Source organism: Gasterosteus aculeatus, chromosome 8, assembly GCF_964276395.1.
Source record: "Gasterosteus aculeatus chromosome 8, fGasAcu3.hap1.1, whole genome shotgun sequence".
In the NCBI taxonomy this organism is placed as follows: domain Eukaryota; kingdom Metazoa; phylum Chordata; class Actinopteri; order Perciformes; family Gasterosteidae; genus Gasterosteus; species Gasterosteus aculeatus.
Window position 1 is genome coordinate 1,410,001 of NC_135695.1, and position 16,098 is coordinate 1,426,098.

Genomic DNA, 16,098 nt, shown 5'->3' on the forward strand with positions numbered 1-16,098 from the left:
TTTTAGCTGGATCTGCTTCAGATCTTGCTGTCTAAGATTCCCCGGGTGCTTTTTAGCTCTCAAGTAAACAAAACTGCAAGGCACCAAGACGCTCTGTAGACTGCTGGAACATATTCTCATTAAACCCCATTGAAGGACATTCCACTGAGACGACACACCGTTATGAAGTAGTGATTTTGATGTAAGTAGTTGGATATGGACTGTCATTTACAAAAAGAGCCTTTCTGTCTTCGATGCAAAAACAATGACTGAGACTGATGGACACATGTCACAGTGATGTCACTAGGGTTATTTCAGCTCAGAGTTAAATTATACACATAGTTACTTTAAATACCAACGCTTACAGTAGAGAAAGGATATTTATGGCAGCAATTTAAAATATCTGCAAATTAGAATTACATACGTTTTTAGGATTAAAGCCTAGTTTATGCTTCTGCGTTTTCCGAGCAACGCAGACGCAAGACCCCCTTGCGTGTCCCTTGCGTGCCTTTTTACACCTCCTTGGGTGCGTCGATCTATTTTTCTAGGCTTGCGTCAAAAGCTACGCAAGCCTCCTGCAGCCCGCAAGGCTTGGTCTGCTAACTACGCCCTTTACAGAGTCTCACATTTACGTTTTCATAGCACAATACCGCCATTATTAAAACAAAGAATGTTTACGAGAGAACGAATCAGATTGAAGAACTTTTGTCGGAAGAAATCCGTAAATGTGGCCACTTGTACAAGCCGTCATTGGCGGACTATAAGGACGCGCGGATGGCCTCTGATTCATGGAGTGAGATCTCCACAAACGTCGGTTTGCCGGTCGAGGGGAACAAAGTTGTGGACGACAAAGTCTATGATAAATAGACAAACCAACGACTTCCACAAACAAAGACGTGACTCTCTAGGTCGTCTTCGACAAAGTTACTCCACCTGTTGTTCTGGCGGTAAAAAGCTCTGCAATATACGCAAGACTTTTAGAACCATGAATTGAAACGAGTGCGTCGACGCAACGACGCAGACGCAGAAACATGCACCAGCCTCAACAAGACTGTTGCCTGTCCATTCTGGACCATTGCATTATTATTATTCAGACTCTAGGGATGGGGGACATTCGTCACCACATCTACTTCTACATTGGCAATGTGTCCTAACTCCAATTGGTTCTTTATTTAATAAATACAATGGCGAAATGTCTTTGGTAAGTGCTGATAGTGTGTAATGTCTCTCTTGCTTCAGGTAAAGAACAAGGTGCTAATGGAGCTGTTGAGGAGGAAGGTTCGTCTTGCTCAGCCGTATGCTGGAGTCTTCCTGAAGAAAGATGATCTGTAAGTCTCATGTGCTTTAAGCATTTATGGTCAGGGTGATACAGGTCTGAGAAGAAGAGCTACGTATACACCACGCTCTACATTGAGCTTGGTGTTTCTAGCCGGTGTTTCCCCAACCATTGTAACCGGTTGAGTGAGTGAGAGTGAGAGCGAACTTTTACAAAGCTGTATTTGTTTTATTTAGGATATATTTTTTCACATTTCCGATTATGAAGAATGAAACATTCTTTGAAAGAGCGTACTTGCAATAATATGCTATTATATTGTCATTATGCAATTAGTATCATGAAATGGTCTGACAATTACAATAAGTTTATTGCAATTCATTTTGGTGTAATATGCACAAGAAAAAGTAGTTTTTGTGAGTGTAAGCTTGGGTTGTCAAAATTACTCAAAAATGACGTTTGAATATTCGCTTTGAAAAAATTCCAATATATTTGAATATCTGGCTGCGCATTAGGCACATCTATAACAGGACAAATTAATACAAGACAAAACTACTTGTATAGGTAATTTATTTAAGTTTAAACATATTTAACAACATATTACCTACACAATAATAATTAAATGAGCCTTAATGAGCATAGCGGTTTAAATGAACGACAACAATAAACAAATGCCGAGTGCTGATCAAGAGTTTTGTGCAAGCAATTTAAGGTTGCGATTCTTGTCCCAAATATGGCAGGCTTCATTCTGTGATTGAAACAAATATTAATAAAATGAATTGACGTTTTACCTTATCGACATTGAACGCTCTGAGCGAGCTGTGCTGCGGTAAACATGGCATGAAACGGCAAATAATCAAACCAGTGCAGGATGTTTTTTAATAAACTACGATTTCTTCACAACAGACTAGGTTGGGGAGCTTTGAGCCAAAAGCGCTTGGGTGACACTTTCAAAAAGCATACTATCAACGTCTGTAGTTTGGCAGTAATAAATGTTTCCATCTGCAGTGATGAGTCAGATGTGGTGGAGTCTCTAGACGCCATCTATTCTACTGGGACCTTTGTTCAAATTCATGAGATGCAGGACCTGGGAGACAAGCTGAGGATGATCGTCATGGGACACCGCAGGTTAGAGTTACTGTTGCTTTTTTTGGGTAAAAGAAAAAGTGGTTGTCTGTGTGCTTTACCCCCCATGGCACACTGTTTCTTTTCCATTGTGTAGACAAACAACAGTCTGGAAAGACAGTTACCTGGAGAGAGAGATTGAGAACGCGGTACACACCCGTAACACTGCTACAATCTGGTTTTACAGGATCCGCATCACAAGGAAGCTGGAGATGGAACCTGATGAGGCGTCAACGTCCACAGGGTGGTTAGAGTCCGAGTTGCAACCAAAAGCTCCATCGAGACGCAAAGCCAAGCGCAGCCGTAAGGACCAACCGGCTTCTCTGACGGAGCAGATTGAGGACAAGGTCTGTAACATCAACCATACATGTCACATCTGTTGCCTTCTACACATGGTTTCAGTATGTAGCTCTAAAGAATTACACAGAAAAACATTTAGGAAAGTTGAAGGAAGGAAGAGGCCTAAGGGTGAGGAATAGAGGAGGATCCCTCTATCTGGATGGCCAGAGTGAAATACATTTCACATAGGGCTGCAACTAACGATTATTTTAATAATGGATTAATCGGTCGATTATTTCTTTGAATAATCGATGAATCAGATAAAAAAGAGCTTTAATTTCCAACCCTTTATTCTAAAACAGAACTGCAAATTCACATTGCAAAAATACTTCAGAAAGTCCACAGGTTGCTCCTTGAACATAATAATAATTTAATAATAAGAAAAATACAAATCAAAAAATTTAACAGGATTTAATTCAACGTCAGAACATGTTCTCTACACTACACAGTGCATAATCAAAAAAACAGAAAAACCACGAAATAACCAGGATTTAAAGTCTTTTAAGACATGGTTTTGTCCGGCTTGGTCAATAAATATAATTGAATATCGTCTGCATAACAATGAAAGTTTATGTACTCTGTACAGCTATCACAGCTGCAAGCCTTTTGGGATATGTCTCTAACAGCTTTGCACATCTAGAGATGGAAATGTTCATCTTCTTGGCCAAAAAGCTGAAGTTCAGTCAGATTGGATGGAGACCGTCTGTGAACGGCAATTTTCAAATCTTGCCATAAATTCTCAATTGGACTCAGCCATTTTAGAACATTAACATGCTCTGATCTTAACCATTCCATTGTAGCTCTGGCTAGGCAAAGTGCAGTAGGGCCGAGATCCTCCTTGTGGCAGTGGCAAGTGGGTGGCAACTTTGTGGCAGGCAGCGGCAATCGCCAGTAAATCAGTCGGCGTCACAACGGCACGCTGGGTGGGAGGAGCCAATTTTTCCCAGAAACAACTGTTATTTGTACGACAGGTCAGCTGCTGTAAATATTTTATTTTATTTAATTTTATTTGAGACACGTGAGCCCCCGTCTTCTTATTACAGAGGCTAATTTTAGGTTTGGACCGGCGGGTTCCGTGTAGGGGGTGGGGCTCTCAAGTTTGATGCCACCCACTTGCCACTGCCACAAAGAGGATCTCGCTGTCACTCGCAAAGTGGCTGTGCTCGGTTGGCTGCTGAACATCAGGGGTTTTGAACCACTCTTATGCTACGTTCACTCTGAATGCGTTTTCAGCGATTTGCGCCACAGGATTACATAAAAAGTCGAATCGCTCTTAAAAGAGCCGTTTGGTTGTGCTTGAGCATACGGTGTCTCTCGATGGGACAGTTCCCTCAGCATGTAGGTAAGTATGATGTGAAGGCGGTGAAGTCCGGTGCCCGATCCGAGCCAATCAGCTCTCAAACGGGCTAAAGGCTAGCACCATGTACTGCTGAAAGCGGCAGTCATCCAGATGCAGTACCTGTAGAAGTCGGTGAAATTCACAGAGCTGTCTGCGCCTACGGATGCTATTTAGTACCAAAACACGACTCCGTTTGGTGGTCGGACGTGAGTTCATACAACAAGTAAAGAGTCGCTATGACAAGTACAGAGTAGTGATGTGAAGGACTGGAGTAACGCTCCATCCATCCAGCCAGCAGAAACCTCATTCTTTGTGAAGGCGGCGGACGTGGAAGAGGAGGAAGATCTTTGAGAGGAGGCATTAACCGGTACAGCTACCAGGGCTTGTCCACCGTACCTCTGAACAAGCGCCAACAGTTCTCAGTCTTTCAGGAGGTACTTGCACTGTTCACTGCACGTCTGGGCAAAACAACAGTCATGGAGCATGTCATTCGGCTGAAGGATGGGCGACCCATGCGCAACGACCTTACCGCATCCCACAGCAACTGGTAAACAAGCTGCGAGAAGAGGTCAAGGCCATGTTGGAGTTGGAGGTAGTAGGATCCATCAATTTCATAGTGGTGTAGTCCAGTTTTCCTCGTGAAAGGCGGTTCCCTACGCATCTGCATTGACTTCCGGAAGCTTAACTCCATCTCAGAGTTTGATGCCTATCCAATGCCAGGATTGATGAGCTACTGGAGAAAATTGGGTCGGCTGTGTATATCACGACCCTGGAAGTGCCTCTGGAGGCCGCAAGCAGACCCTTAACAGCCTTCCGCATACCGGCTAGACTGTTTCACTTCACCGTGATGCCGTTTGGACTGCATGGAGCTCTAGCTACCTTCCAAAGACTAATGGATAAGGTCCTCCAAGATTGTGAAGACTGCAGTGCATCTACCTTGACGATGTGGTAATTCTCAGCAGCACCTGGGAGGAACACATCCAACAGCTTAGGGAAGTCTTGGGAAAGCTTAAGGATGCAATCGTTGTCTGGACGAAAGAATGTGAAGAGGCCTTCAGAAGGTTAAAGGCCGTGCTATGATCCCTGCCAGTGCGTCAAAGTACGGACTTCTTGGTCTATTTAGTGCGGTTCTCGCACAGGGAGACCAACCGGTCCTGTACCTAAGGCGCAAGTTGCTCGCCCGGGAGACCAGGTACTCTGTAGTTGAAAAAGAAGGCCTGACAATCAAATGGACTCTGGAAAGTCTGCGGTACTACCTACTGGGCCGAGAGTTTGACCTTGAAACAGACCACCGGGCTCTAACCTGGATAAACTCCACGAAGGACCACAACAGCCGTCTCCCCTGGTGTTATCTATCTCTGCAACCAAGTTTGTCATCCGACATTGATGAGGTGTGCTTTTCATGTCCATTTTACTGTTACAACTAAAATTTAAAGTGAATAAATGAAATTACTTTTTATCTAGAGGCAAACAGTTAAATTATCCAAAGAACTATATTGTATGTTCATTAGAGGTGGGAGATTAAGTATTTGGGGTTTATGAGGAGTTTTTGTTGGTTAGATTTCAGAAGCAGACCTGAGTCCAGAACTTCAGCCTGTGCCATCCTCCAACGTCCTGATGGTAGAAGTGCACAATATTCAACATGAACAGTTCACGGTCACAGAGGAGGTCAAGGTACAAACATGCACATTATATGTAATGAAAACTACGATGTTAAATGTCTTAAAGTCACTTAAGTCAATTTCTCATTTTGTTGCAGATTTGAGCAAATAGATGCTCTTACTTGAACTTATTAAAAGCTTAAATCTCTGGAATGTTTTTTTTTTCAGGCACTGACCGCAGAGATAGTTAAGACCATCAGGGACATCATTGCCCTGAACCCGCTCTACAGGTCAGTCCTGCCACGTTGGTCAGTCACCTGTCACAATTTGTTCATTAGAGGCCAACCATGTAGTGGTAGTTCTAGTGTTTATTATTATTATTATTATTATCAGAATCAGAAGCCATTTATTGCCACATATGTTACACATAGAGGAATTTGACTTGGTGCAATATAAGAATAAGATAAACAAGCAAGAATTAACAATATCTTAACTTAACTAATGGGTACGTTATGTCCATATTTTTCCATGGTGAGAGGAACAACTGTGAAAATGTTCCAGTATTTGGGTCACTTGGTGTAAGAGACCAACTGCTGACGGGAAAAACTTTCTGTGACGGGAGCTCTTGGCCTCGGCCTCCTGCCTGAGGGAAGGGGCTCAAAGAGTCTTTGTCCGGGGTTAGAGGGGTCGGCTGCAGACTTGTTTTCCTGCCCGCCTCTTGGACGCTGAGGCGGGCAGGAAAACAAGTCCTGGAGTGGTTTTCACATTGTGCTGGTACATGACATTTTTACTAATAGTGCAGGGCATTATTTGTATTTGCTCTAGAGCCAGACTGTAATATAAAGTAATGAATGTGACGTGAAGTTTATTAAATCAAATCAATCGTCGATTCGTATTATAGATTACACACATATGAACTCAGTTTGGCTCAATGTATTTCTCTCAAAGTTTTTATTTTTTATTTTGTTTTTCAACATTGTTGGTTTGTTGGTACACACCAGCCTGCGTACAGGCTGTCATTTCTCTTCCTGCTTGGAATCATTCAGCTGAGCTGCCTGCACAAGCAGTTGGTTTTGAGACCTGGATTTAATTAGTCTGTCTAATCTAAATTTTGTCGTGTTACAAAACGTGACAGCAGTTCACACAAACTCACACTTCTTTTTTTTCCCCATCTTTACCGGCTTACATATACACAAACATTCAAGACTTACGACTGCACCAGAAATGACCTGGTACACCGTAAACAGCGTCTAAACGTGATGCCTCTGATGGTCACAGAAATGCACGGCAGCCTCACTCAGTCAGATAGGCACTTTGGACATGCGTTCATGTGCGACAGCCCGACCAATGCGGCTTTAATTCATCTTGAAGGCTCAGGCTATAGGTCTGCATCAACATTCGGAATGCAATTTAGAAATTTTAGAAATTATACAAATATAAAAAACCTGCACCACTAGTTTTCTTTGATGTTTACTACAATAAAGCAATTCGGTACGAGAGGCTGTACCATCGTCCAATAATGTAACCGTTTGTGGGTGTTGTAGGCCAGACGCGCCATCGCCATCAGCAGCTACCTGAAACCCAATAGGGGGAATAATCAAAAGGGGGCTCTAGCAAGACCATTTTTCCTACCATTACTCAACAATCCAATTAGAAAGCAATTTTAGCATAAACACCCCTGAAAGCTAAATATCCCAAGCACCTTCGCTTTTATAATACGGTTACCAGCGAAATTATAAATAGTAAGTAAATAGCTGCCTTTCAGCACAAAATAGTATTAGCCACCAAACGTTATGTATCACATTTCAGTAGTGTAGAGAAAAATAGTCTCCGTACGTGCATGTAAACAGCATTGGGTCCCCTTGCAAGATCGCGCTGCATCTCATTCATTCACATCGCTCATGACGTCCACCTTAATTGTCCGGGTGCAAAAACTTGCATCACCCAGCGCAGTGATACGGAAAGCTCGGGTCACTGAACAGCAATTGTACATCATCACTCAATAATGCACCCCCCGTGACTCCCTCTCAACCAATCAGAAAGCTGGATTTCATCAACCCATAATATAATATGTTATATTATAGTGTTTACATCTGTTTGAGACACCTTAAATTGAACTGTTAAGCTACATCTTCTTCATTATGTTTTGTTTAACTGATCACTACATGACTCGAGATCAGGTTAGACCTGCGATTCTATGCAAAATATTGATTATGAATCTACTGGTTTTGATAACTTATTGATGATATAATGATGGATGGAACTTGGTGCTTAGTTTGGTGGAGGTGGTGAGTTACGTTAACCACACTATACAGCATTGGACCACTAGGTACTTTTAAACACAAAACATGTTTAAAAGAACATTAAGTATCTGAAATGTTTGCCACAGAAAAAGAGAAAGGTGAACCTGAAGTGAGCTTTGTTTTGCAAAATTCTCTCACCTCAAGTACCCTCTGTAGGCTCTACGGACCTACACATTTCTTCGTTCACACTCTGAGCTTTTCCCCTGCCGATTACTTCACAAGTCTGCTAGCGGAATGAATTGTCTTAGTGCCCACAATCTGTTGACTTCTGATGTGATTCATAAAGGCAGCACCTAAGTTTAGCAGTAAGCGACGAACTACATTCCTTCTATTAATTGAGCTCATGAGAATTAAAAAGTGTGTGTGTTTCCCAGAGAATCGGTCCTCCAGATGATGCAGGCAGGTCAAAGAGTTGTTGATAATCCCATCTACCTCAGCGACATGGGAGCAGCTCTGACAGGAGCAGAGTCGCACGAGCTACAAGACGTCCTGGAAGAGATCAATGTGAGTAGTCTTCCTGCCCAAAGACCTGTTCGGGACAAGACTTTTTAGTACATTAAAGCTGAGGAAGTGGCTCTGTAACAGCAGTTGGAAAGTTGATCATGCATTTCTACCCCCTGAGGCAGATGAGGAAGGAAACACCCATAGGAATCAGGAATCAGGAAACATTTATTAGCCAAAATATGTCAAACATACAAGGAATTTGTCTTGGCGGTTAGTGCGCGACAGTAGACAGACAAGACAACAGTGCACAAGTAATAAAATAAAGTGGAATGAAATGCTAATGCAATGGGTTAGTAGAATAAGGCTAAGGCTATGGGTTAGTATAAAACAAGGGAATCAAGTTAAAAAAATTTAAATATTAAAAAGTTAAAAAGAAAAATATCAAGCATAAAGTGCACTAACAAACAAGTAACAGACAAGAGACAAAGTGACAAGTGACAAAGTGATGAATTGCAGTTAAAGTGACGTGTGCAGTATGAGGGGGAGTGACCGGTGGAGTGTTATAGTCAGGCAGTGGGGGACCGGGCTCTGTTGATGAGCCCGACTGCCGACGGGAAGAAACTGTTCGTGTGGCGGGAGGTCGTAGTCCTGATGGACCTCAGCCTCCTGCCAGATGGAAGGGGCACAAACAGGTTTTGTCCAGGGTGAGAGGGGTCGGCCGCAATCTTTTTAGCTCGCTTCAGAGACCTGGAAGCGAACAAGTCCTGCAGGGACGGCAGATTGCAGCCGATCACCCTCTCTGCAGAGCGGATGACCCGCTGAAGCCTGCCCTTGTCCTTGGCTGTGGCTGCAGCGTACCAGACGGTGATGGAGGAGCAGAGGATGGACTCGATGATGGCTGTGTAGAAGTGGACCATCATCGTCTTTGGCAGGTTAAATTTCTTCAGCTGCCTCAGGAAGAACAACCTCTGCTGAGCCTTCTTGGTGATGGAGCTGATGTTCAGCTCCCACTTGAGGTCCTGGGTGATGATGGAGCCCAGGAAACGGAAGGAATCCACAATAGTGACGGGGGAGTCACACAGGGTGATGGGGGAGGGTGGGGCTCTGTTCCGCCGGAAATCCACAACCATCTCCACTGTCTTTAGAGCGTTGAGCTCCAGGTTGTTCTGGCTGCACCACGACACCAGATGGTCAGACTCCACCTGTAGGCGGACTCGTCCCCACCAGAGATTAGTCCAATGAGGGTGGTGTCATCCACAAACTTCAGGAGCTTGACGGACTGGTGGCTGTTGGTGTACAGGGAGAAGAGCAGAGGGGAGAGAACGCAGCCTTGGGGGGAACCGGTGCTGATGGTCCAAGAGGCTGAGACATGTTTCCCCAGCTTCACGTGCTGCTTCCTGTCTGACAGGAAGTCTGTGATCCACTTGCAGGTGGAGTCGTGCACGTGCAGCTGGGAGAGTTTGTCCTGCAGCAGAGACGGGATGATAGTGTTGAAGGCAGAGCTGAAGTCCACAAACAGGATCCTGGCGTAGGTTCCTGGGGAGTCCAGATGCTGGAGGATGTAGTGGAGGGCCATGTTGACAGCGTCGTCCACAGACCTGTTGGCTCTGTAGGCGAACTGCAGGGGGTCCAGGAGGGGGTCGGTGAGGGACTTCAGGTGGGTCAGGACTAGCCGTTCAAAAGACTTCATGACTACAGAGGTCAGGGCAACGGGCCTGTAGTCATTGAGTCCTGTGATCCTGGGCTTCTTGGGGACAGGGATGATGGTGGAGGCCTTGAAGCAGGCTGGTACGTGGCATGTCTCCAGGGAGGTGTTGAAGATGTCAGTGAACACCGGAGACAGCTGGTCAGCACAATGCTTCAGGGTGTGAGGGGAGACGGAGTCCGGACCGGCTGCCTTACGGGGCTTTACTCTTCTAAAGAGCCGGTTAACGTCTCTCTCCAGAATAGAGAGGGTCGTTGCTGGTGGGGGAGGGGAAGGTGATATAGTTGAAGAGGCGTGAGCACCTGATGGGCTGGGGGAGGGAGGGGAGGGAGACTGCAGCAGGTTTGGTGGAGCTGTGGGGGATGGGATCAGGATATTGTCTATCGAATCTGCAGTAGAACTCTTTCAGCTCGTCTGCCAGGCGGAGGTCATTCATGGAGTGGGGGGTTTTTGGCTTGTAGTTGGTGAGGTGTTTGAGGCCTCTCCAGACCGAAGCAGAGTCACTTGCTGAGAACTGTTGTTGGAGTTTCTCAGAGTACAGTCGTTTAGCGTCTCTCACCGCCTTGCTAAACTTGTATTTTGCCTCTGTGTACAAGTCTTTGTCCCCACTCCTAAATGCCTGATCCTTTTGCAGGCGTAGTGTTCTGAGTTCCGCTGTGAACCAGGGTTTGTCGTTGTTGTAACTCACCCTGGTGCATGATGGTACACAGCTGTCCTCACAGAAGCCGATGTAGGAAGTTACAGCCTCTGTGAACTCATCCAGACTGTCAGTAGCAGTCCTGAAAACATCCCAGTCTGTGCAGTCAAAGCACGCCCGAAGATCCTCCAGCGCCTCACTGGTCCACTTCTTGAATTCCCTCACCACAGGTTTGCAGAGCTTTAGTTTCTGCCTGTATGCAGGAATCAGATGGACCATGACGTGGTCAGAGTGTCCCAGTGCAGCACGAGGGACGGCGTGATAAGCCCTGCTTACTGTGGTGTAACAGTGATCCAGCGTGTTCTCCTCTCTGGTGGGGCATTTAATAAACTGTCTGTATTTAGGAAGTTCATGGCTTCCTAAAAGTAACTAATAGTAGTAGGCACATTACACAATGAAATGCAATGTGTTTGGTTACAATGATGGGGAATAAGTGGTAGATTGGAAGAACATTTAAAGAGATTCTTCCTGCAGCATTTTTCTACATGTTTATATTAGGTTTTTATATTGATGAGCTAAAAGTGTGCAGGCCTTTGAAACAAGTTGCTGTGTGTTTCTGCAGATCCCAAAGCGTCTCTACAAGGCTCTGTCTCTGCTGAAGAAGGAGTATGAGCTGAGTAAACTGCAGCAGCGACTAGGCCGAGAGGTTGGACGTCTTAACCAACTTTGTGTGAGCCACTGCTATGCTAATCACCTGAGTCATTCATCTGTGCTCTGTTCTCAGGTGGAGGAGAAGATCAAACAGACCCACAGGAAGTACCTGCTACAGGAGCAGCTCAAGATCATAAAGAAGGTAGATCAGATGGTGTTATCTGTCAGTCACTCTCGTATCTCGTATTTCTGGTATACGGACTGAATGATGAGGAAGTCCACCACAACAGATATACCTGGAACTCATATTCCATCACATAGCACTGCCAAATATGATCTTTGTTGTAGCATTATTTTATAGAAATGCAAAAAATGGTACCCAAACTATATTCTACATCGCCAAAACCCCACCCACCCAAAAATACATTTTGCCTAGACTATAAAAACGCTGTACAGTCCATTAACCATTTGCAAAATGTGTTTGTGCTGTGGGATTTTAGGAACTTGGTCTTGAAAAAGAAGACAAAGACGCTATTGAGGAAAAGTTTAGGGAGAGACTCAAAGAGAGGACTGTGCCACAACACATAATGGACGTCATCAATGAAGAACTCAACAAACTGGGACTTTTGGACAACCACTCCTCAGAGTTCAAGTTGGTCTTGTTTCTTTTTTGTTTATATTACTCATTACGGGTGCAATGGATCGCAAACCTTGCGAATCAGCAGTCACTGTGTGTTAAGTGAATTAGCATGACAAAGATTCTTAAATGCTTTTGCTGGATTGACAAGGACGAGGAACAAGGATGTCGTTTTCAGTACAGGTTATAAAGCACTTTGCGGTAATTTTGTGATTCCCGGCTATATATTCAAATTTAATAAAACATGTAAGTAATTGTAAAGGATCTAAAGAACATTTGTTATGGTCCAATCAACTTTGACTGAGGTGGTTACTCCCCTTTTAGATTATTTAAATATTGGTAAACTGCCTAAAACCAGCATATTGTTATTCTTCTTGTACTATTGTACAAGTTTGCTAATTTATTCGCTGCACCAGCGAAAGCTGAGGGTGATTTGAATACACTAATTTCATTATAACTAGATATTGTGGCGGGGTGGAAGGAATAGACTACACAACAGCTCAAGTGAAGTCCCCGGAGGGCAAGGTTTATTTACAACCGTAGAGTTAATTAGGAGAGGTCCAGCTTGCGAGGTTTTGCGGGCCCTGGTGCTCGTGGTGAATCCGCTTGTGGGGGAGTCGGTGCAGTGCTCCAGGGGTTCCGTCGGGTCACTCGCTGCTTTCTAGAGAGAGAATGGCACACAAGAGGGTTAGCCTTAGGTCTTCTCCAGGGGGCTTCCTTTTTCCTTCTGAACCTGCAGCTTAAATGCAGCGGAGCTGACGAGCTGCAGGTGTGGCCACTCAGCTCGTGATGAGTGGTGAGCAGGTGTTCCTTGTAGGTTCCAGGGCAACGCTGATGTGGGCTTGGGACGCTCATCACAATATGTTTTGAGATAACACAATAAAGATAACGTATGTGCAATGAATTCAGATGAATGATGTACATTGATGGCATTTTAAACGGTATGTCTTCGCATATGGAGAGCACCACCCTCTCCTCCGACTCTTTTATTTTGAGTAGTACGATTGAGCTCTGTCTTTCACTCTAGTACTAAGGATACTTCAATCATTTCTGTTGTTTGTTTTATTACTTAAACCAACAAACAAATAACAACTCTGGCTCTGTGTTTCAGTGTAACCCGTAACTACCTGGACTGGCTGACCAGCATGCCCTGGGGTACCAACAGCGAAGAGAATGTCTCCCTAGAAAGAGCCAAAGAGGTTCTAGAAGAAGATCATTATGGAATGGATGATGTAAAGAAGCGCATATTGGTTAGCAAATAGCACACACTCTCACACGATTTAAAGCTCAAGGAATCAAGAAAGTAATTGTTTTACTCCAATAACACATTTTGAAATACCCACAGCAGCAGTCAAATTTTGGACACATTTTTTCATTCAATGATAAAATATATCCAGACTTTTTACTCGTATGGTATATCCACAATGACTTAACGTCTCTATCTGTGTGCAGGAATTTATAGCAGTCAGCCAGCTGTGTGGCTCCACACAGGGGAAGATCCTGTGTTTCTATGGCCCTCCAGGTGTAGGAAAGACCTCCATTGCCCGCTCCATAGCCAGAGCACTCAACAGACAGTACTACAGGTTCAGTGTGGGAGGCATGACCGATGTGGCTGAGATCAAAGGACACAGGTATGGAAGTCTAGCCTGCCTTCGTTAGTGAGGGACCTTATGATTGCTCACATTCAGGACTCTCTTTCTGCTATTGTGCAGCTGCTGAGCAGGAAAAGATTAAGATTGTCAATACAATATGATGTGTGAAAACTATAGATGCACTGATCTGGAATGTCAACGTAGATAACGAATATTCTCACGAATGCAAAATGAGACTTCACCATCCTTAGCGTAAAGAATAGATTTCATTACTTTAAACACAAATGTTATAACCTTATTCTATAATATTATAGATTTTATTCTAAAATATTTAGTTATGTAGAGAAAAATAGTCCCAGTACGTACGTGTAAACCGCATCGGGTCTCCTTGCAAGATCTCTCAGCATCTCATTCATTCACATCGCTGATGACATCCACCTTAATTGTCCGGTTGCGAAAGATCGCATTGCCCCAAACTGATCATTTGTGGGATTTACAGTCTTTTTCCCGCAATCGCCACTGAGCTAAAAACTGAAATGTCAACTGTCGCGCAAAATCTAACCTGTTACTTTAAGTGCGCCGTGATAAGGAACACTCTGGTCAATGTGAACAGGTACTGTACGTTATTGCTCAATAATGTACACCCTGTGACTCTCAGCCAATCAGAACGCTGGATTTCATCTACCCGTATTACAATTAGGATAATGACGTTGTACACATATTTTGCATATTGTGTAATCTGTATTCCAAGTTAATTAAATATGGAAATATGATTTTCTGGAATGTGTTTCTGTGCGTTATCAGGAGAACATATGTTGGAGCAATGCCAGGGAAGATTATCCAATGCCTGAAGAAAACCAAGACGGAGAATCCTCTGGTGCTAATAGACGAGGTCAGTACGATGGTGCTGCTCCTTCAGCCGAGCTCATTATAGATCTATAGACCATTTACTGGAATGGGTCTACTGATGTGGTATTATGCAATTACCACAATTATGTCAATATGTCCAACGCAAAATCACAAAGCCAAACTGTCGTTCGGCTTTCCCGATTAACTCGTCCAAGATACTTTCCCCGAACTTAACCAGTGGACGGAATGGTGATGAAGCAAGTCCTGGTGATCAGCATCAGTCAATTGTCAAAAAATCCTCCGTTATTTTCATAAAATCTGCAAAAATGACAATTCCAATCCATCCAAGACTATCCAGCCTCCAAACACAGCGTACGAGCTGTCCGTTCAAGCATTGACTGTTTGCTAGCATGCTTTACACAAACACACACACACAGTTTATTATTTATATATATATATATATATGTATGATATATATATATATATTTTTTTTTTTTTCATTTTTTGAGGAGTTTTTCCTGTGCCGATGGTGGGTTTCGGGACAGAGGATGTTATATGTGTACAGACTGTAAAGCCCTCTGGCAAATTTGTAATTTGCGATTTTGGGCTATATAAAATAAAATGAATTGAATTAAAGAAAACCTTTATTTTAAGTAGACAATATAACAGGTATATATAATATATGTATTAGTATAATCAATTAGTCGACCTGGACTCACCGTTCTCCTCCAGCATCTCACTCAGTCCCGGCAGTACTCCTCCCTTCCCTGTTGATCTCGAGGAGGATCTTCCTCAGTCGGAAGACCTCCTGCTGGGTGCAGTCTCCAGCGCCCTGCTTGGAGTCCCACCCCGAAGAGGACTAGGACTCTCCACCTCCCTCCTCCCCTCTGCTCGCCTCCCCTGCTGCCCCTCGTCTTCCTCTTCAGGTGGGGGACCTTAAAGCCCAACCCCCCCCTCCTCCATATCCTCCTGGCTGTCCAAGATTCCACCTCGGACAGCACCCCCAACAACGAGCCCCCCTCCCCGAACTCTTTCACCTTCCTGTTGGACCCCACCCATCCCCTCTTTCACACCGTCACACACAAGACCTGCCCGCTGGGCTATATTCAACCCCCATCCGCTCCTACACTCAACCCCTCACCCCCTGACCGAACCAAACCTCCGATTATCCAATTGACGGACAACCCGAGCTTCTGCTTATCCAAAGTTGCCCAGACGTGTAGCGTTGAAGCGCTTTTAAGGCTGAGATTACTAGAAAGGTGCTGTACAACTACACTTTAATTTACCATATTAGAGTACTTCATTTATACCACTTTAAAAGTGCTTAATGGAAGATTTTACATTTCATCCCGCAATTCATTTGAGCTGACTTCTCTGCTGTCATAGACTGAACATCAGACTGTCAGCAAGCTGGGTGGTGGAGTAGCCTCAAGTCTCCGCTGGGTTACACCTCCCATCTCGGCTCCCCTCCTTGAGGGAGGGGTGGGGGCGTGTCTGCTGCACTTAATCCCCATGCCTCTTTTTCAGATCTTGATGAATATATTATTGCATGCCTTTGGTGATACATAGAAAAATAACACATAAAGCTAAATGATGCATATTACATTTGTGTAACTTCTCATCC

At 44.2% G+C, this 16,098-nt stretch overlaps 1 protein-coding gene across 2 annotated transcripts in view; it reads left to right on the forward strand.

Moving 5' to 3' along the window:
* The window catches only part of lonp1 (lon peptidase 1, mitochondrial), a 28,095-nt gene that overhangs the window by 747 nt on the left and 11,250 nt on the right, over nt 1-16,098 (forward strand). For both annotated transcript variants that reach the window (XR_013468506.1, XM_040183524.2), the window contains exons 2-13: nt 1,219-1,307; nt 2,261-2,380; nt 2,565-2,724; nt 5,616-5,729; nt 5,885-5,946; nt 8,334-8,463; nt 11,368-11,451; nt 11,530-11,598; nt 11,897-12,048; nt 13,145-13,283; nt 13,486-13,664; nt 14,430-14,517. Coding sequence is in view for 1 of the 2 variants with exons in the window: in XM_040183524.2 (XP_040039458.1) it covers nt 1,219-1,307; nt 2,261-2,380; nt 2,565-2,724; nt 5,616-5,729; nt 5,885-5,946; nt 8,334-8,463; nt 11,368-11,451; nt 11,530-11,598; nt 11,897-12,048; nt 13,145-13,283; nt 13,486-13,664; nt 14,430-14,517 (1,386 nt within the window). In the remaining variant the exon portion in view is untranslated. The remainder of the gene's footprint in view (nt 1-1,218; nt 1,308-2,260; nt 2,381-2,564; nt 2,725-5,615; nt 5,730-5,884; nt 5,947-8,333; nt 8,464-11,367; nt 11,452-11,529; nt 11,599-11,896; nt 12,049-13,144; nt 13,284-13,485; nt 13,665-14,429; nt 14,518-16,098) is intronic.